We start from the raw sequence: 20532 nt of genomic DNA, 5'->3' as shown, positions 1-20532 counted from the left end.
CTAAGACTGTAATTTGACAGCAGTTAAGGATCTTCCAGTCAAATTTAGTGTTTTTTTATAGCTGTGATGGGAAACCTTTTTCTTGTTGTAGAGGACACATTTTCCAGTCAAATTTGACATGTTTTTTACTTGAATAGAACGTAGTCTCCTGAAAGCAACACGTTATATGTACATGAGTATTTTATTTTTTCAAAAGAATGTTTAATGTCTTTTTCAATTTTTTTTTTTGTTTTTCTCTGGGTTCTAACATTCTGTAATTTGACAGCAGTTAAGGATCGACTAGTCAAATTTTGTGCATTTTTTTATTGCTGTGATGGGAAACCTTATCTTGTAGAGAGCACCTATTCTAGTTGTATGGTATTGTGTAACTTTCGTTTCTAACCTTCCGTTAGAATGTCCTCGTCTATAGAGATGTATATTATATGTACTCTCTAATAAAAAAAGAAAGCTAAATAGATAACTTTGAAGTATAATTATGTCTACAGAAACAACACAGGTGATAAAAAGCACATTTTTATGCAGAGATATTGTTGTGCAAGTTATGTTGTGCAGAAAATGGCGTATTTTTGTAAAAGTTGCATTTCAAATATTATTCTGTGATAAACGAGTCTAGCGAGAGCTCGATTCTTATGCGGTGGATTAATTTTATGGTTTTAGAATAATATATTTATGGAAGGATCGCGGAAACTAAGGCCAATCTCAACAGAGCCCAAACATTCTCTATACTTTCCTTCTTGTACTTAAAAATTGTGCTTTTCTAGTTACAATTAGGAATTCAACAACCACGAGTAGTCTAGATATCCATAATATGTCTTTAACACAAAATTAGTGAGGGATTGTTCAAAGGAAAAGTATATGCAACTGTTTTAAGAATTTGTTTTAGGATGTAAAGGTAATTCTTTTAACGCTATTACTTATTCATCCATTATTACAACTTCAAAAGAGTTTTATCATGGCAATTATTATGGAAAAGGTCAAATCTTTTTGAGGCTAAGAATATTAGTAGTACCGGTATAGACTCTAATATCCTACCTAGACCTTACCCATTGCTATCTCCAATGTTGCACCGATACCAACATAGAATACAGATATGATAAGACATGGTATTCTGACACGTTAATTTTAAAAAATGTTAGATTTTGACACGTTAGGACACGTTTTGATATTAAATAATATTTTTAATTTATGTATTGTATATTATATTTAAGGAAAAAATGTGTATCATTTTAAAGGACGTAAAGTTGTATAATTTTAAGTGAGAGAAAGAGATAGATAAAGGAGGAGAGAGAATGGACAAAAAAATATAAAGGTGTGGGTCCCACCTCTTTGTGAGAGTGAAATGACATAAGTTGTGTTATTTAAAAGGACAAATATCTTTCCCTATATTTACTATTCAATAATTTAATAAAAAAATGAAGCTAAACTTATAATACTCATCAATTTTACAAAGAAACAGAATATATCCCAAATATTTATATTAAACTCAATAAAATGATAATTGTAATCCAAAGAAGCTAATAGTTGGAACTAAGAATGTAACGTAACGCAATCTTTGAACCTTTTTTTTAGTCTCGAGGAGTGTCAAAGTGTCCAGAAATGTCGGACACGACACATCAGGATGTTTGAAGTGTCGGTGCATCATACGCCATCCCTACAAGGAAAATTTGGTTTGCGGAAAACAGGGTAGTATTTTTGTAATTATTAATAAAAATAGAAAATAAAAAAAAATATTTACTTAAACCAAAGAGACCGTAACTTTAAGTTACACCAAACAGAAAAAAAAAGGTATGAGCACACCAAGTGATATTACAATTACAGCAACAAATTTTTTATTTTTTTTTGGTATCACTTAGTCTACCTAATTTTTTTTCCTTAATCGCTACAGTATATGGAGGTTATTTTCCATTTGATTTATTAAAAAAACTGTTAATCAAACTAAAAGAGGTTAAGTGATAATAAAAAGGCTTAAATGCGATTTCGGCTCCTTTACCATAACTAGTGTGTGTTTTTGGTTCCCAGAATTTTTTTTTTTGCTGCAATCAAATCTTTCAAATTCTCTAATTGAAAATAATTAGGTCTTCTATCATTTTGTCGTTCAATATTTGCATAATGATTCCCTTTACTAAGTTGACATTTTAATAAATTTATTGGTAACTTTAATTTGTTTATATTTTCCAATATAAATATATTAGACATAATGAAATTTTTTAAATATTATAAATTAATTAATTTAAATAATTAATCGGTCCATTAAAATTTTTTATTCCATAAAGTGTCATGTCAAATATATAAAATTTTAGCGATGTCAGTAATTTCTGTTACTAATTGGACAAAGAATTCATGAAGGGACTTGACTTTTTTCAATTAGAAAAATTGAAAAATTCAATTATTGTAAAACATTATATATTAGGAGATTAAAATCACACATTAACCATAATTGAAGGATCAAAATGTAATTAAGCCAAAACATTTTAAAAGATAAGTTGTAAAAGGGAACAACCTTAAAAGAATAAAATGTATTTTACATTTATTTTAATGATTTTTCAGCTCATGGTTGACTGATGGAATATGATATTGAACTTTCAGTGTATAAAAATGAAACTTTTTAACTGCAAATAGGGGTGTTAACGAGCCGAGCCGAGCCGAGCTTTGGTATTAAAAAGTTAAGAACCTGTTTGGATCCTCTTATTTTTAAGTTAGAAGCTACTTATAAGCTAAAGCTAAAAAAAAGAGCTTAAAAAAAGAAGCTAAAAGCTGTTTGGAAATTACATAAAAGTTTTAGCTTAAAAATTACTTAAAATCACATAATTCAAGAAAATTATATCTCTCTCTATCTTTATCACTCTCCATTTTAAATAAAAGCACACAATTCAAGAAAAACAGATAAGAGCTTAAAAAAAAAGCTCCTCCTAAGAGCTTTTAGTTTTCAGCTTTTTTCTTCATTATAAAAAAAAGAGCTTTTCGTTATAAGAGTTTTTCCCAAAACCTGTTTGGCTTAGCTTATGCTCATAAGTAGCTTCTAGCTTAAAAAAGAGAGGATCCAAACAGGCACTAAGTCTGTGTTTAAATGTGTCAGTTTGACCAAGCCTGTTACCTGTTATGAATATAATTATCGGCTTGTGGCCTGACTTATTTACAAAAAATAAAAGCCTTGTTTAGCCTATTAGCCTGTTTTAAAAAAATAAGACAATAAAAATTTATCCAAATAAAATATACAATCAACAACACTAAATATTCATAAATTCAATGTATATCCAAACAACATAATATAGAACAAAATTATTTAAAATGTCTGTTTAACTAATAAAATGAGTTGAAATAGATTGAGGAGAGAGAGGGAGTTATTAGAAGTAGTATAAAAAATATAAAATAAAAATAAAAATTAATATATTAGGTCAGCTTGAGAGACTTTAAGGCCGAGCTTTTGAATTGGAGCTTGAGGCCTTTTTATTAAACGAGCTTTTATACAAGTTCAAGCCTGATTCCAACAACCAATTTTAGACATATAAACTCAGTCATTCACGAGCTGAGCCAAAGGCCCCTGAAAGACCTCTGGTTTGTTTACCACCCCTAACTGTAAAGTTTTGGGAGCAATCTAAAAGTGGAAAATATATTTATTAACTATTGAGAAAATATAGGATTTATATTTTTTTATGAAATATAAGCATATATATATATATATATATATATATATATATATATATATATATATATATATAAGAAATTATTGATTTTAAGTTTAAATAATATACAAATGCCTCATTAGTTGGGAAAGAGTACAAACATTCAAAGTTAAATATATAGTAGAATAGGATTACGAGATGGCCAAATGTGAGATAATTAGATTATTACCGTGAAGTTGCTAATTAGAATTCTAATTAAATAAGTTTTCTTAAAAGTTAATCAATTGTAAAATTTAAAAGGTTTTGTCGATATATATTAGAGTTGGCTTTAAAATTGTGTTCAACCATCACCAACTTTTGAAAAAACAATTTCAATATGATCATTTTTTAATGATAATTTGATATAATTTTTTATGACATATAAACTCATTTTTAAAAAATATTCTAAATTTATTGATAATGTATGGCTCAAAGTTTAATTGTGATTGATGAGGAACCTTGTAATGCCCATTGGGACTCTTTTTTTGAAATTTTTTTTCTTCTAATGTAGCCATTGTTATTACTTATTAGTGTGGTATACGAAATGGCTTTGTAAGATTTGATTTCTAATCTCCAAACATCACTCTCACGAGACACAATTATACGTTACGTGAGATAAGTGTGAATTTCATTCATCCCATGTTAAGAAAAAGCGTTTGACCATAGAAGTATACCAATGATTAATAATCTTTGGAAAGCAAGGTTTTATGACTATCTCATTTCATTTCTATATTACCTTGTTGACCTCACCACCTTTAATTTTTCCCCGTAAATCCTTCAAATAACTTGCACTAACCAAACATCAAAGCATAAAACTTAATTTGATTGATACTAATAAACCATCCTTTAACATCAACCATGTGTTTTCAATATTAGGCTGATTTGGCACATCTTAACCACTAGTAATTAAGCTTGTACCATGATTTATGAACAACCAAAGAAAAAATTAATTTAAAAATGTGATCAACAAGCAAGTGAAAATAATATAGAGTGACCATTTTTGGAGCCTTGTAAGATTGAAAAGGAAAGGAAGGAAAGGAAGCGCAAGATTCACACTAACATAGCTGTTGGAGAAGGCTTCAAAGGCCATGGTGGTTGAAAAATAGATGAAGCTTAGCTTTAAGGCAATGGTGACCCTTTAACCAACAACAACACCCTTATGTGGACACATTAGGTGAGAACAACAAGCCCTGCAACATCATCACTAATCTTCCTTCATAAAACACAAACCTTTGATCTCAACCTCACCACTACACTACACTACACTTCACACCACATCACAACACGCCCTTGTGTTGTGCTGTGTTTTTTTTTTTTTTTTATCATCAATCCATTGTCCCATTCACCAAGTCACCACCAAGATATGGAAGCCAGTGCTGGACTAGTTGCTGGATCACACAACCGCAATGAGCTAGTGGTCATTCATGGCCATGAAGAGGTAATGTAGTAACAATGAAAGATACTAGAACAATAAGCATGCATTGTTAAAAGGCTTTTTGTGTTTGTTTTTATCAAACAGTTAGATTAATAATACTATTACTTGGTTTGGTGCAGCACAAGCCTTTGAAGAACTTGGATGGCCAGGTTTGTGAGATTTGTGGCGATGGTGTTGGACTCACGGTGGATGGAGACTTGTTTGTTGCCTGCAATGAGTGTGGTTTTCCGGTGTGCCGGCCGTGCTATGAGTACGAAAGGAGAGAAGGGAGCCAACTTTGTCCACAGTGCAAGACCAGATATAAGCGTCTCAAAGGTAAGCAATTATATCTCATAGCCTTATGCATTAGCCTCAATCATATACGGCGAGCCTAGAGTAGTGATAAAGCTGTTCTTTGCAAAAGGAATAAGGATTTTCCTTACCCCTATGCACGCAAAGTCGGGGGTTTGATGGATAGTGGTTTTTGGTTTTTATTAGCCTCAAATGAATTTAGTTGCTATTTTAAAACTTTGGATATAGTTGTAGTAATGTTATTAGCACTCAAATTTTCTAGTGTTTTGAATTGGTTGAACTTAAATGGTAAAACAAGGAGGGAAACTGATATGATCTATATGTTTGTTGATTATGTTGTGAATGTGGTAAGGGAGCCCGCGAGTGGAGGGAGATGAAGATGAAGAGGATGTGGATGATATTGAACATGAGTTCAATATTGAGGACCAAAGGAACAAGCATGGCCATACTGCAGAAGCCATGCTTCATGGGAAGATGAGCTATGGAAGAGGTCCTGAAGATGATGAGAATGCTCAGTTCCCACATGTTATTGCTGGTGGTCTTTCTCGCCCTGTAAGATTTACACCACTTTTAATCAAGCTTATACTCTCTAGACTAAAGAACTTGTTCTTATATTCAATAAAAAAAAAAAAAAGCACAATCCAGTGCTATAAATTTCAATAGAACTAAAAAATTTTCATGCAAGCATGCAGGTAAGTGGGGAGTTCCCAATATCATCCAATGGTTATGGGGATCAGATGTTATCATCTTCACTGCATAAAAGAGTTCATCCATATCCCATGTCAGAACCTGGTAAGATGTAGTTTATTCTAAGTTTTTTTAGATTTGATAATGGTGATTGGCCAATCCTCTTTAATTAGTCTAAACCTTTGCCACATGAACACAACCTTGAAATGTTTCTCTTTGTCTACCTCAACATGGTGAAAATGATTAACAATTGTGTGGTGTGCTGTATATGATGATGATCAATGCAGGAAGTGCAAGATGGGATGAAAAGAAAGAGGAGGGATGGAAAGATAGAATGGATGACTGGAAATTGCAGCAAGGAAATTTGGGGCCTGAACCTGATGAAGATCAAGATGCAGCTATGTATGCATGCTTCCAATTTGTTCATGATAATGAAATGAATTAAATAATAGCAATGATGGGTCATCCCTTAACTGATATTTTGGTCACTATGTGAATGTGAATTGTTGCAGGTTAGATGAAGCAAGACAACCACTATCAAGGAAAGTGCCAATAGCATCAAGCAAAATCAATCCATATAGGATGGTGATTGTGGCAAGGCTTGTTATTCTTGCTTTCTTCCTCAGATACAGAATCATGAACCCAGTTCATGATGCAATCGGACTATGGCTAACCTCTATTGTATGTGAAATCTGGTTTGCTTTTTCATGGATTCTTGATCAGTTTCCCAAATGGTTTCCTATTGAACGAGAAACCTACCTTGATCGTCTTTCCATCAGGTAAAGGTTGCACAGTTCCTGCAAAAGTCACCACTTTATGTTGAATGGTTAATTTGATGGAGAGTCTAATTAGGACACAAAACATTTGAAGCTTTTGGTCAACATTCTTTATCTCTTCAAAATTTATATCAAAGGAAAGAACACCTTTATGCAACATTTGATATCATTTCTACACTCCAAGTGATTAGCTTTCACTCCGTGCAATCTAAACAATAGAAAATTGTATTTTTGTAAGTCATGTAATGTGTGTATAAAATTTATATAATGGGTTTTACAAGGGTCATTTTGATGGCAATATTGAGATCCGATTATACCATTTTTTATCGTCAAAACGTTTACCAATATTCCGAGTGCTTTTACGTTTTTACGATTTTTTTTATGTTACGATTTTATGTTTTACGATTTTTATTCCCTTCCGTTTTTACGTAAAATTTTGATTTTAACTACCATGATCCCAATGTCTAAAGTTAACATGTTGCTGACAAAAATGTTGTTGTTTTTCAGGTATGAGCGTGAAGGTGAACCCAACATGCTTGCTCCTATAGATTTCTTTGTTAGTACTGTGGATCCCATGAAGGAACCTCCTCTGGTTACAGCAAACACTGTTCTTTCAATATTGGCCATAGATTACCCTGTTGATAAGATATCATGCTACATTTCTGATGATGGAGCTTCAATGTGTACATTTGAATCCCTTTCAGAAACTGCAGAGTTTGCTCGGAAGTGGGTACCGTTTTGTAAGAAATTTTCTATAGAACCTCGTGCACCTGAGATGTACTTTAGTGAGAAAATTGACTACCTCAAGGACAAAGTTCAACCCACCTTTGTTAAGGAGCGTAGAGCTATGAAGGTTTGTATTAAGTATACACATTTTATATACCAGAATAACCACTCCCCATTAAACTTTGATTAGCGATGATAGAGGCGAGGATAATCCTTGTAAACAGTCTTGTCCTTATATATTTGTCAAAAGATTGTTTACTCGATTTGAATCTGTGACCTTTCAGTCACAAAAGAGCAACTTTATCACTGCTTTAGGCTCGCCCTCTTAATATATAGCAGAATTCTGAAAAAAAAATAAAAAATATTGAGATTTTGATATCACTTTAGAACATGGATTCACTGTTAATTTTGTGTTTGACAGAGAGAATATGAAGAGTTTAAGGTTAGGATCAATGCACTTGTTGCAAAAGCACAGAAAGTTCCTCCAGGAGGGTGGATCATGCAAGATGGGACACCTTGGCCAGGGAACAACACTAGGGATCATCCTGGTATGATTCAAGTGTTTCTTGGTAACAATGGAGGTCTTGATGCTGAAGGAAACCAGCTTCCTCGCCTTGTTTATGTTTCCAGAGAGAAAAGGCCTGGTTTTCAACATCACAAGAAAGCTGGTGCCATGAATGCTTTGGTAGAATTTTTTAGCATCTTTTGTTACTTCCATTATGTCCATTCATTCACCTTAATGAATCATAACTTATTTGACTCTTGCTAATAATTGCTGTGATTTCCAGGTTCGGGTGTCTGCTGTTCTCACAAATGCTCCTTTCATGCTGAACTTGGATTGTGATCATTATGTGAATAATAGTAAGGCTGCCAGAGAGGCCATGTGCTTCTTGATGGACCCTCAAACTGGGAAAAAGATCTGCTATGTCCAGTTTCCTCAGAGATTCGATGGCATTGATACACATGATCGTTATGCTAACAGGAACACGGTTTTCTTTGATGTAAGTCACTGAAAAAAATCTCAGCAATAACAGGATTTTTTCCATGCAAATGTTTTTCTTTTAAACATTATGTGCAGAATATTTGATTACTTACCCTTTTCTTCTGTCTTTCTGCAGATTAACATGAAGGGTCTAGATGGTATTCAGGGTCCTGTATATGTGGGCACAGGTTGTGTTTTTAGGAGGCAAGCTTTATATGGCTATAATCCTCCCAAGGGTCCCAAGCGTCCAAAAATGGTAAGCTGTGACTGCTGCCCATGTTTTGGAAGCCGCAAGAAGAATAAGCATGCAAAGAGTGATGCAAATGGAGAGGCTGCAAGCCTAAAAGGTTCTTTTTCTTTTTTCTTTTTATTAATCATTAGTCTTTCTTGGCACTAACTTATATCCAAATTGATTTCCTTTTACGTACACTAACCTTCTGTGATCACTTGTCTAAAATAGGGATGGATGATGACAAAGAGATTCTGATGTCCCAGATGAATTTTGAGAAGAAATTTGGGCAGTCATCTATTTTTGTGACTTCAACCTTGATGGAAGAGGGTGGTGTGCCTCCTTCCTCAAGTCCAGCAGGTCTGCTTAAAGAAGCCATTCATGTAATCAGCTGTGGATATGAAGATAAAACTGAATGGGGACTTGAGGTACAATAACTAACAACCACTCTTGCCTTAGGACTCTTTTGATATATATCTTATATTTGTTCTAATTATAAGAAAAGAGGACGAGCGTGGAGTAGTGGTAAAGCTACTCCTTTGTGATCAAAAGATCACGGGTTTTGAATCTGGAAAATAGTCTCTTTGTAAATATGCAAGGTTAAGATTGTGTACAAGAATTGCCCTTACTCCACCCTCGCTAGTTGGGATTTAATGGGTAATGGTTTGGTTTGTTCTAATTATAAGAAAGTTAGCTCATATGACCATGTTTTTGCTTTTCAAATGTGCAGCTTGGTTGGATCTATGGATCTATCACAGAGGATATTCTAACAGGTTTTAAGATGCATTGCCGTGGTTGGAGGTCCATTTACTGCGTGCCAAAGAGACCTGCATTCAAGGGTACTGCTCCTATCAACTTGTCAGATAGACTTAACCAGGTGCTTCGTTGGGCCCTTGGCTCCATTGAGATCTTCTTCAGTCGCCATTGTCCTTTATGGTATGGTTTCAAGGAAAAGAAGCTAAAGTGGCTTGAGAGATTTGCCTATGCAAACACAACTGTCTACCCTTTCACCTCCATACCTCTAGTTGCCTACTGTATTCTTCCTGCAATTTGCTTACTCACTGACAAATTCATCATGCCGCCGGTAACAATTTTATTCTTTCTCTTCCTGTTAGCAACTGAGTTATACTTATACTTGACATGCTTATGACATTATAGCCTGCCACTTTTCCATGATAATAACCTTCAAAACAACAAGACATGATGTGAATGCTAATCATCTTTATTATGTACTAGGACTTAACCTTTTAATCCAATACATTAGTTTAAAAAAGCTAGGTCCTCCAATCCTAATTCAAGGTCTCTTTAGCTTATAATGCTATTTTTCTTTTGGTTGATGATGATCCAGATAAGCACTTTTGCTGGTTTGTATTTCATTGCTCTCTTCTCTTCAATCATTGCGACCGGTGTTCTTGAGTTGAAATGGAGTGGAGTGAGCATTGAGGAATGGTGGAGAAATGAACAATTCTGGGTCATTGGTGGTGTATCAGCACACCTGTTTGCTGTTATACAAGGTCTTTTGAAGGTTCTAGGTGGAATTGACACCAACTTCACTGTTACATCCAAAGCAACAGATGATGAAGAGTTTGGAGAATTATACACCTTTAAATGGACCACTCTCCTAATTCCTCCAACCACTATCTTAATCATCAACATTGTTGGTGTTGTTGCTGGAATCTCAGATGCCATAAACAACGGATACCAATCTTGGGGACCACTATTTGGAAAGCTATTCTTTTCCTTTTGGGTGATTGTTCATCTGTATCCATTCCTTAAAGGTTTGATGGGTAGACAAAACCGCACACCAACAATTGTTGTGATTTGGTCAGTGCTATTGGCTTCTATTTTCTCCTTGCTTTGGGTAAGAATTGATCCATTTGTCCTCAAGACTAAGGGACCAGATACCAAGCTATGTGGAATCAACTGCTAGAAGACTTGTTTTCCTATTATATTCTTTGATGAACATCTTTAGAAAATTTATGTACATTGTTGATTTTAAACTATGATGCGCAAACCAACAAAAATTGGCCATGCACAAGGATGAATAAGGAAAGAGTGAAAATTTTGTGTAGTATAAAATGCAGTGTTTTTCATTTTTTGTAAATGTTGTCAATGACATCTTGGTTATCATATGTTCTGGCTCAACCTGCCTAAGGATTTTAAAGTAAATCAAAATTACAGTTTTAGCTATTCACTGTTGCAATATTAAAATGTTGCTTAATTGTACTCTTTCTCATGATGTTAAATTCAAAAGCATATATAATAAATAGCATATGCAAGAGAATAATATAAACTAGAAAGAGAAAAAGTTAAAAGAAGAAAGCAAAAATATTTAGACTAAAAACATTGTCATTAGTGGCAGCAATTGCAGCAGCAAGTGTAACCCTGGACATTATAAAGCAAAAACTTTACTGAAATCCTAGTTTTCTATTTCTCTCTTTTTTTGATAAAATCATAGCTTTCTTTATAGACTTGGAAAAGCTTACTGAGCAAATATTTCTCATAAAATTCAGCTCAAATTACATATATATATATATATATATATATATGTGGAAAATTGGGTGTCCAGTTACTAGATATAAGGTTTTGTTCAGTCACAACATTATAACTATGTACTCAAGAAAATACATAGTTATAATGTTAAAGGTATAATTTTTTCTCTCTCTTAAGAAACTTGTATGCTAACGTGGAAAGTGAAAAAAAGTATAATTTTCATATTATAACTATGTATTCTCTAGAGTACATAGTTATAATACGGTCACTGGACACCTGATGGACCTATATATATATATATATAATATATATATATATATATTATATATGGGAAAACTATTTTTAAGATAAAGTTATCTTGTGGAACCTAAAATGATGTTGTTTTAGGATTTGAAAAAAAAAAAATTACGAGCATTTTGAGAATTGTGCTTCTTTATTGTAAAATGAATTTTCCTAATACACAAGTAAAATTCTCAAAATATCGCTTACCAAAAAAAAAAAAATCTCAAAATATCGGATATTTGTTTCCTAACCACAAAACAATATCATTTTAGAATTGTAGGAAATAATTTTATCTTATACGGCAAGATAAATACTTTTTTCAATATATATGGGGAAGGTTATATTTACAAAATTTTTGTTTACAAACTACACTAAGTATAATCGGTCATACTTCAATCAAGAGTGTATGACCGGTCATACTTAGTGTAATTTGTAAAAAATATTTGTGAACGGATTCTTCTCATATATATATATATATATATATATATATATATATAGAGAGAGAGAGAGAGAGAGAGAGAGAGAGAGAGAGAGAGAGAGAGAGAGGTAACATAATGAATTCTAAACTGAATTGTTTCACTAAAATCATGAGGCATGAAGTTAGTTTCATTATTGCCATTGGACAGCAAAAAATGTATCATATTTCAAGAAAATATGTATTTAAGAACGTTATTTTAAGAATTTGCATTGGGCATTAACTCTAGAATGTCCCTTTAGTGGATTTTTCCGTGCTTACTCTCCACTACATTTATACATAAGAAGGAATATACGAATGCTACTGTGTTCTGTTTCTTCCTCTGCTTGCTTTTTCATCCATGCACTAGTGCATTGCCAAACAACAACAACAACATAATAATAATAAATTACGAAGCAGGTGTGCTTCACAATGATTATATCCGCTGAAAAATAAAAGACATGCTGAATTAAACAAAATGTTTGAAATAAGGCTCAAGATGTTTGTTAAAAAACATTCAACAGAATGAGTTGCTTAAAACGTGCACTAGAAAGCATGAAAGCAAAACAACTTACTTGATCAATACATTGGTATCTGGCGACCTGGTTTTTTATTTGATCTTCAAGCCATCTTCTTTGAATCCAATCATTGACGTGTCAGGATTTTGCTTCATGAACATAATATAAAGGAGGACGAAGAAAGAGGGGAATAAAATTTTATACATTAGACTTCAGTCCTTTGTTTCCTAATGTGATAAGGACATGAAAAATATCAAGTTGGGTTCATATGCATATCTTCAAGAAGAATCTCTTTTAACATTGCTATCATGTCAAATTCAAAAAGTAAATGGCTGAACTCACCCTATCTACGATGGTAATTGCATGTAAAAGGTGGAAGCATGTATCTTTTAAGTGAAGAAACAAGGTGGTGACATCCTATCCTTCTTTTCCATTATAGTCATTTTTGTGGGGTTGTGTTTAAAACAACATAACACATCAATTTTTGTGAGAGGAAACATCAAGAGAGAGGATCTCAGTATCCTGAAAAAGATTGAGTTGCATACCAAGCAGCAACATGGATCTGAACTTGAGCATAAGTGTCACTAGTAAGTATAAAACGTCAAGCATCTTAGGAAGAACGTCCTGTTTCTATAGTTGCTGTATAAACATTATGAAACTGATACATGAGATATGCTTATTCCACCTACGCACCTTAACAAGGAGAGAACTTTAACCTATAAACTACACAAAAATACGTGCCCTTTTCAGAAAGATGATGTCTCAGCATTAAGCTATTTTTCTTAAATGCAAACTCTATCCTGGTTTCAACGCAAGTTTAGTTGCAGGATAACTTCAACTCTTCAAGTCAATAATAACCCCACAACCAACACTAGCACCTTTATGTGGACACCAAAAACAGGAACCTCTACCCTTTACCTTAATTCAGGAGAGGTGTTATATATATAAACTAGAACCTCATTCACCAATACTTGCACTGCTTCCATTCCCCACTCACCATGGAAGCTAGGACTGGACTTTTTGCAGGGTCTCATAACAGCAATGAGCTTTTGGTTGTTCAAGGACGCGATGAGGTAAACAATTGAGAAACAAGGAAGAGAAGTTTCTTTGTATTATAATTTGGTGACATTTTCTATATGTTTGAATAACTTATACCTAATTTTGTTGCAGCCTAAGCATGTGAAGAACTTAGATGGTCAACTCTGTGACATATGTGGTGATTCTGTGGGACTTACGGTGGATGGAGACTTGTTTGTAGCTTGTGAGGAGTGTGGTTTCCCAGTGTGCAGGCCATGCTATGAGTATGAAAGAAGGGAAGGGACTCAAGTTTGCCCTCAGTGTCATACAAGATACAAGCGTATCAAAGGTAATTGGAAAACAAGTAACTATATACTGAATATATGAGACGATGGAAATTATATTTTGTAACTTTTGTCTTTGATTGTTATTTATTAATGTGAAAAGGAAGCCCAAGAGTGGAGGGAGATGAAGATGAAGATGATGTGGATGATATTGAACATGAATTCAAAATGGAAGAAGAAAAGTACAAGCTTCAGTATGAAGAGAAGCTGCAAGGGAAAATGAACCATGGAGATGATAATGAGAACTCTAAATCAATACCGGTAGGTTTAGCAAATGTTAGTCTAAGCCTTATAGAAGGAAACAAAATTCTACTTGCATTTAATGTATATAATTAATATTTTTACCTTTAAAGGGGGCAAATTGGAGTAGTGGTAAAGCTGCTCCTTCATGACTGAAAGGTCATGAGTTCGAATCAAGAAAACAGTCTCTTTGCAATTATGCAAGGATAAGGCTGCGTATAAGGATTATCTTCACCCCACACTCGCTAGTCGGGTTTAACAGGGAGTGATATTTTTTTTTAAGGTTTTCATTTTCATTTTTACTGGACTATTCCTTTACATAGTAATTTAGACTATTTGTACGCAACATGCAGGTGAATGGGGAGCTACCCATATCTTCTCACAGTATTGGAGAACCTGGTATGTTTTAGCCTTCTCCGTTATCACCTTTAATTTTTGTTTCCTAGTTTGTAATTTGAAATTATGGATCTCTTTATGATGGAGGAGTAACTTTCTCTTCTTGCTACAATAAGTAAGAAAATAGAGTTAAAACACTTGCTTAATATAATTAACATGTCTTCATGAAGCAGGTGGTGCAAAATTGCATGACAAGGAGAAAATAGATGACTGGAAGTTGAGTCAAGGCAATCTGATGCCTGAAACTGATGCCTCAGTTGATCCTGAAAAGGCCATGTATGCATCATCATGACACCATTCCGTAATTTAGGAACCTTGTGATACTATTTTAGCAACCATGTGTCCTGAATTCTAGGAAAATGCTAAACTAATTAATGTTTTGTGTGCTGTCATATAATATGATGCAGGAAAGATGAAACTAGACAGCCACTCTCAAGGAAAGTAGCAATACCATCAGGCAGACTCAGTCCTTATAGAATGATGGTTGCGGCTCGGTTCATCATTCTATTACTCTTCTTTCAGTACAGAATCTTCCACCCAGTACCTGATGCAATTGGACTCTGGTTCACATCTGTAATATGTGAAATCTGGCTTGCATTGTCATGGCTGGTTGATCAGATTCCAAAATGGTTTCCTATTGATCGCGAGACATACCTTGATCGTCTTTCAATCAGGTGTCATGAATTTCTCTGCAGCTGTGATCTAAATGGAGCTAATTTTCATATTCATATAACTTCCAAGAGCAAGAGTAGGCACCAAGTAACCAATATTACAAAATAACATGGGCTATTAAATTATAATGAGTCACTAACAACACATTATACAACGTTCATGACTTTATGGTTGATTCTACTTCTAATAAGAGCTGAAATATGAATTAATAAGCTAAATGTCTAAAACTTGTAATGCAGGTTTGAACCGGAGAACAAGCCAAACATGCTTTCTCCAATAGATATCTTTGTCACTACCATAGATCCAATCAAGGAACCTCCTCTAGTTACAGCCAATACTGTTCTTTCAATCTTGGCCTTGGATTACCCTGCTGACAAAATCTCATGCTATGTTTCTGATGATGGAGCTTCCATGCTCACCTTTGAAGCTCTTCAAGAAACTGCTGAATTTGCGCGAAAGTGGGTACCTTTCTGCAAAAAATTTTCTGCAGAACCTAGAGCACCAGAGAAGTACTTTTCTGAGAAGATAGATTATATGAAGGATAAGCTTCAGTCCACATACGTAAAAGAACGTCGTACTATGAAGGTTAGCATTAATCATCTTAATGCCTCCTTTTAGAATGAAGAACAAAATCTCACTGCTTCTTGTTACTTGACAGAGAGAATATGAAGAATTTAAGGTGAGGATAAATGCACTTGTGGCTAAATCCATGAGAGTTCCCCCAGAAGGGTGGACTATGCAAGATGAGACACCATGGCCAGGAAACAATACCAAAGATCATCCAAGTATGATACAAATCCTTCTTGCTAAGAATGGAGGCCATGAAGGTAATGAACTTCCTTGCCTTGTCTACATATCTCGCGAGAAAAGGCCTGCATTTCAACACCACAGCAAAGCTGGTGCAATGAATGCCTTGGTAAACATTTCAAGCACCTTCTCTCATCGTTTAGATTATATTTTCTCATTCTCATAAAGCTAAAATAAGCTTTTTGTGGACTAAAAGCTCCTGAATTTCTGTCCAGCTACGCGTGTCAGCCGTGCTAAGCAATGCTCCTTTCGTGCTGAACTTGGATTGCAATCATTATGTGAATAACAGCAAAGTCGTGCGAGAGGCCATGTGTTTCTTTATGGACATACAACTTGGGAATACCATTGGCTTTGTCCAGTTTCCACTAAGATTTGACAGCCTAGATAGACATGATCGTTATGCCAATAAAAACAGTGTTTTATTTGATGTAAGTGCAATAGTTTTAGCTCTAAATTCTGTGTCTTTGTTTTTTAAATTCACTTTGTTCCCTTCATTGTGTGAGTGGAATTTGATATGGTACCATTTTTCTGTAGATTAACATGAGGTGCCTTGATGGAATTCAAGGACCAGCTTATGTTGGTTCAGCATGTATCTTCAGAAGGAACGCTTTTTATGGCTTTGATTCTCCAAAGGCTTCGAAACGCCCACGAATAGTGCAAGTGCACTCAAAACAGGATGAAAATGGAGAGGATGGAAGCATAACAGGTGACCAGAATCCTCCATAATTTAACAAAAACACAGGAACATTTTTCTTATCCCCTTCCATCTTAACAACCACTTTTCTTTTTATAGCAGCAACAGATGAAGACAAGCAGCTATTGAAGTCACAGATGAATGCTGAAAATAAATTTGGAAACTCAACACTTTTTGTGAATTCTTCAATAACAGAAGAAGGTGGTGCTGATCCTTCTTCAAGTCAGGAAGCCCTGCTTAAAGAAGCCATTCATGTCATGAGTTGTAGCTATGAAGACAGAACTCTCTGGGGATATGAGGTATTAAAACAAAGCACTTTTCCATGTCCCTCAAAGGTTTTCCCAAATGAGATGATAGATATACAGCTGAAACATTCTTTATCATTTTTGGCATGTGCAGATAGGTTTGAGTTATGGATCTATAGCAGCAGATATGCTTGCAAGTTTCAAGATGCATTGTCATGGTTGGAGATCTGTATACTGCATGCCAAAGAGACCTGCATTCAGGGGTACAGCTCCTATCAACCTTACAGATAGACTAAACCAGGTGTTAAGATGGGCAGTGGGATCACTTCAGATCCTCTTCAGCCGCCATTGCCCACTATGGTATGGCTTCAAGGAAGGAAGACTCAAGGGGCTTCAGAGAATTGCTTATATTAACAGCACTGTCTACCCCTTCAGCTCAATACCTCTCCTAATATATTGTCTCATTCCTGCAATCTGCTTGCTCACTGACAAATTCATCACACCATCGGTAACAAATTTTCTTTAACTAATTTATTTATTACAATTAATGCCTTAACAAAAACAACTAATGATAGTCATTGGATAAGAGCAACAGTGAGATTGCTCCTTTGAGATAGGAAGGTCACGGGTTTGAGTCTAGAAAATTGTCTCTTTGCGAAAATGAAAGGGTAAGACAACGTACAATTTACCCTCACCCATACCCTGGCAAAGTTTGGGAGCCTTGTGCATAGGGGCTTGTCCTTTAGAAAATACCATTGGATAATCATGAACCTCTAACAAGGCAGTTTTTCATTTACATTTTTAAAGTGAGCATGCTAGATTAAATGAACTGTAATGCATGTAGCAAGGGTTAAATATCACTCAAGTAAAATGAATAAACAAAAGTTTAGTATACATTCCCTATAAAATGAGAATAGAAACATAAATCTAATTTCTCTAAGGTTCTTCGTACTTGCTACCAAAGTTTCCTGAGAACTTTTGAAATGCTTTCAAGCTCTTTCTTTATTCACTGATGAAGCCATTGTTCATTGGTTCAATTTCCAGGTAGGAACTTTTGCAAGTCTAATATTTATTTCTCTGTTCATCTCAATCTTTGCTTCGGCTATTCTTGAATTGAGATGGAGTGGAGTTGGCCTTGAGGAATGGTGGAGAAATCAGCAATTCTGGGTCATTGGCAGTGTGTCTGCAAACCTCTTTGCCCTTGTACAAGGCCTAATGGGAGCCCTAGCTAAAGTTAATAATACAAACTTCAGTGTTGCATCAAAGGCCCCAGATGATGGGGAGTTTCGTGAACTATACACAATTAAATGGACTGCACTCCTAATACCTCCAACTACTATCATAATAATCAACCTTATTGGTATTGTAGCAGGGTTCACAGATGCCATAAACAGTGGTGAACATTCTTGGGGAGCAATGCTTGGGAAGCTCTTCTTTTCTTCATGGGTTATTGTCCATTTGTACCCTTTCCTTAAAGGTCTGATGGGTAGGCAGAACAGAACACCAACTCTTATTGTCATATGGTCTGTGCTTTTGGCTTCTATCTTCTCCTTGGTTTGGGTAAGAATTGACCCTTTTGTGTTAAAAACTAAGGGGCCTGATATCAAGCAATGTGGAATCAGTTGCTGAATCTGTTTTACCTACATCTCTTGAAGATGCATGTCATTTTTTTTACAAGTACGAAACGAATTCGAAGAGCCTAGATGCACCAATATGAAATAATGCTCGAGTACAATTTTTTGTGAAACAACATGCAACATGTCCTTTTCTTTTCCATTTTCCCTTTTTGCATTAAATGAAAAGCGAAAGGGTAGAGCTATATAGTTAATTTTGTAAGTAGGAACAAGTGTTACCATTGATTTTTTTGGCTGCAAATGAGATCAAGATCACTTAATTTATTCACCTGAAGTCCAAATAGCAGATACAGTTATTAGACTGACTGAAATCCAGAGAAGATGCTGAACCTAGCAACAGATAAGGGAAATAAAAAATGGAAATTTTGGTGTAAAAAAAAAGAAGATGAAAAATTTGGAGAACACTTGATAATCAGATGGAAGATGAAACATGGTGACTTTTATGCTTATAGTTCAAAATTAAATATGAAAACATATCACTAAAAGCTCCGTTACAAAAATTCAGAGAAGATGCAAACCATAAAGATTGAAACTAAATATGATTTCCATACATTCACAAAGAGAACATCATCTTCTGTATGGACACAAAAGAATGCAATGCTATATAGGGGTTAATGTTTCTCCTGCAAGCAGATAACTTATATATTGGTTTACATTTGTCATTTAAAGTTAGGGTTTAATATTTTTCCTATTAATGACAGATAAATCTATTTCCTGAACAAACCCACACATTTTTTATGGTCCTGAACTCAGTTCTGGGTTCAGTTCCAATAAGGGCAAAAAAAAAAAAAAAAGGGATGGCTAACTTCTCAACATGACCATCAACCATGCATGCATTTCTTTTCTTATTCTTCTTCCACATCATGCTTACAGTAAGTAACATTCTCTTAATAATATCCTACCCTCCTCATCTTCCCTATTAACTTCTCCAGCAGCAATGCATAGATAACTATTGCATGATAATGGAACTAATCATCAGATAAAAGACAAGTAGGGTAGGATCACATTAACCTCAATTATAGTGCACCCTTTGTTGATTAAGCTGAGCAGCGAGTTCTGGCTAACTGGTTCACATAATGTGCACGCTGTGGATCATCTGCGTGCGCATATGCAGTCCAGGTGTTTGATGAATGCCATAATTTTTTTTTTTATTTTTATTCTTATTTTATTTTGAGCTTCCTTAAAAAAAATTAAAATACAAACTTTTTTTTTTCATTTATAATATTAGGGCATATCTTATGTAGCTTTAATATTCGAGTTGTGAATAATAATTACCTTATTACAAAATTAATTTAAATTTAAATATTCTGCTTTAAATTTTTATTATCTTAAAATTAAAAAAGAGAAAAAATATTTATTCTTTTAAATAATATATAATTATGTCATTTTAAGTGAGAGAAAAACACAAACCAATATATTTTTATTTAAAATTTAAATTAAAAATATCACTCACTTTCTCCACCTATTATTTTCTTGATTGTATTTTTCTCTTACTTAAAATGATACAATTCTATATCTTTTAAAAGGACAAACATTAAACCAAAAAAAAAAAAATGGTATGATTCTAAATTCTAAGGGACTTCTTTATAAGGTTATACTTACCACCAGGTAAGTTTACCACCCTTACAACCAATTTCATCACCGTTAGATTAAAATTAAATCTAACGGTTCATAACTATCTCTTATAATCCTAATTTTTACTCTCATATTCCCCTCTCTCTCTAGGTTTGGGATCTGCACATCTCTCTCCAAATTCTTTGAAAGCGTAAATGTGGATACAAATTTTTTATGACTTTGACATCCGAAAACACAAATTCAAACCAACCCCTTATAATTTCGAAAATTAAATCTAAGGGCATGTTATCAGACAACCGAACTCGTAAAAGTTGTAATGGAATACATCCCTTATAATTCTTTGCGCTGCGTTTATTATGTAACGGAAAGAATT

At 34.2% G+C, this 20532-nt stretch overlaps 2 protein-coding genes and 1 long non-coding RNA gene across 6 annotated transcripts; 2 read left to right on the top strand and 1 right to left on the bottom strand.

Annotated features, from left to right (window-relative positions):
- The first annotated feature begins 4944 nt into the window (after positions 1 to 4944).
- On the top strand, positions 4945 to 10903 carry LOC133308497 (cellulose synthase A catalytic subunit 7 [UDP-forming]). 3 transcript variants are annotated; one of them, XM_061509123.1, is made up of 13 exons: positions 4945 to 5100; positions 5217 to 5412; positions 5741 to 5940; positions 6081 to 6180; positions 6390 to 6477; positions 6588 to 6854; positions 7359 to 7704; positions 7999 to 8262; positions 8366 to 8578; positions 8696 to 8906; positions 9020 to 9216; positions 9519 to 9872; positions 10137 to 10903. In XM_061509123.1, the coding sequence occupies exons 1-13, from the start codon at positions 5026 to 5028 to the stop codon at positions 10716 to 10718; spliced, it is 3093 nt and encodes a 1030-aa protein (XP_061365107.1). In that variant the 5' UTR covers positions 4945 to 5025; the 3' UTR covers positions 10719 to 10903. The 3 variants fall into 3 exon arrangements, with proteins under 3 accessions (XP_061365107.1, XP_061365108.1, XP_061365106.1); XM_061509124.1 differs by having other exon boundaries at positions 6363 to 6477; positions 8696 to 8897; XM_061509122.1 differs by having other exon boundaries at positions 6363 to 6477.
- A 1434-nt stretch (positions 10904 to 12337) lies between these two features.
- On the bottom strand, positions 12338 to 19704 carry LOC133308508 (uncharacterized). Its single transcript, XR_009751179.1, has 4 exons — positions 19596 to 19704; positions 18804 to 18853; positions 12593 to 12684; positions 12338 to 12462 (listed from the first exon to the last, which is right to left on the bottom strand). It is a non-coding gene; the product is annotated as an uncharacterized LOC133308508 (long non-coding RNA).
- Positions 13534 to 18579, top strand: LOC133308505 (cellulose synthase A catalytic subunit 7 [UDP-forming]-like). 2 transcript variants are annotated; one of them, XM_061509133.1, is made up of 13 exons: positions 13534 to 13608; positions 13706 to 13901; positions 14000 to 14157; positions 14502 to 14535; positions 14706 to 14808; positions 14940 to 15206; positions 15444 to 15789; positions 15863 to 16120; positions 16227 to 16439; positions 16546 to 16717; positions 16805 to 17004; positions 17105 to 17458; positions 17995 to 18579. In XM_061509133.1, the coding sequence occupies exons 1-13, from the start codon at positions 13534 to 13536 to the stop codon at positions 18577 to 18579; spliced, it is 2961 nt and encodes a 986-aa protein (XP_061365117.1). The 2 variants fall into 2 exon arrangements, with proteins under 2 accessions (XP_061365117.1, XP_061365116.1); XM_061509132.1 differs by having other exon boundaries at positions 14000 to 14172; positions 14490 to 14535.
- Positions 19705 to 20532: the final 828 nt, after the last annotated feature.

The sequence above is a fragment of the Gastrolobium bilobum genome, unplaced genomic scaffold (assembly GCF_033153095.1).
Source record: "Gastrolobium bilobum isolate Gb01-03AN ecotype WA unplaced genomic scaffold, APGP_CSIRO_Gbil_v1 utg11162, whole genome shotgun sequence".
Classification (NCBI taxonomy): Eukaryota; Viridiplantae; Streptophyta; class Magnoliopsida; order Fabales; family Fabaceae; genus Gastrolobium; species Gastrolobium bilobum.
The sequence above is the reverse complement of the archived record's forward strand: the minus strand, read 5'-3'. Positions and strand labels throughout refer to the sequence as shown.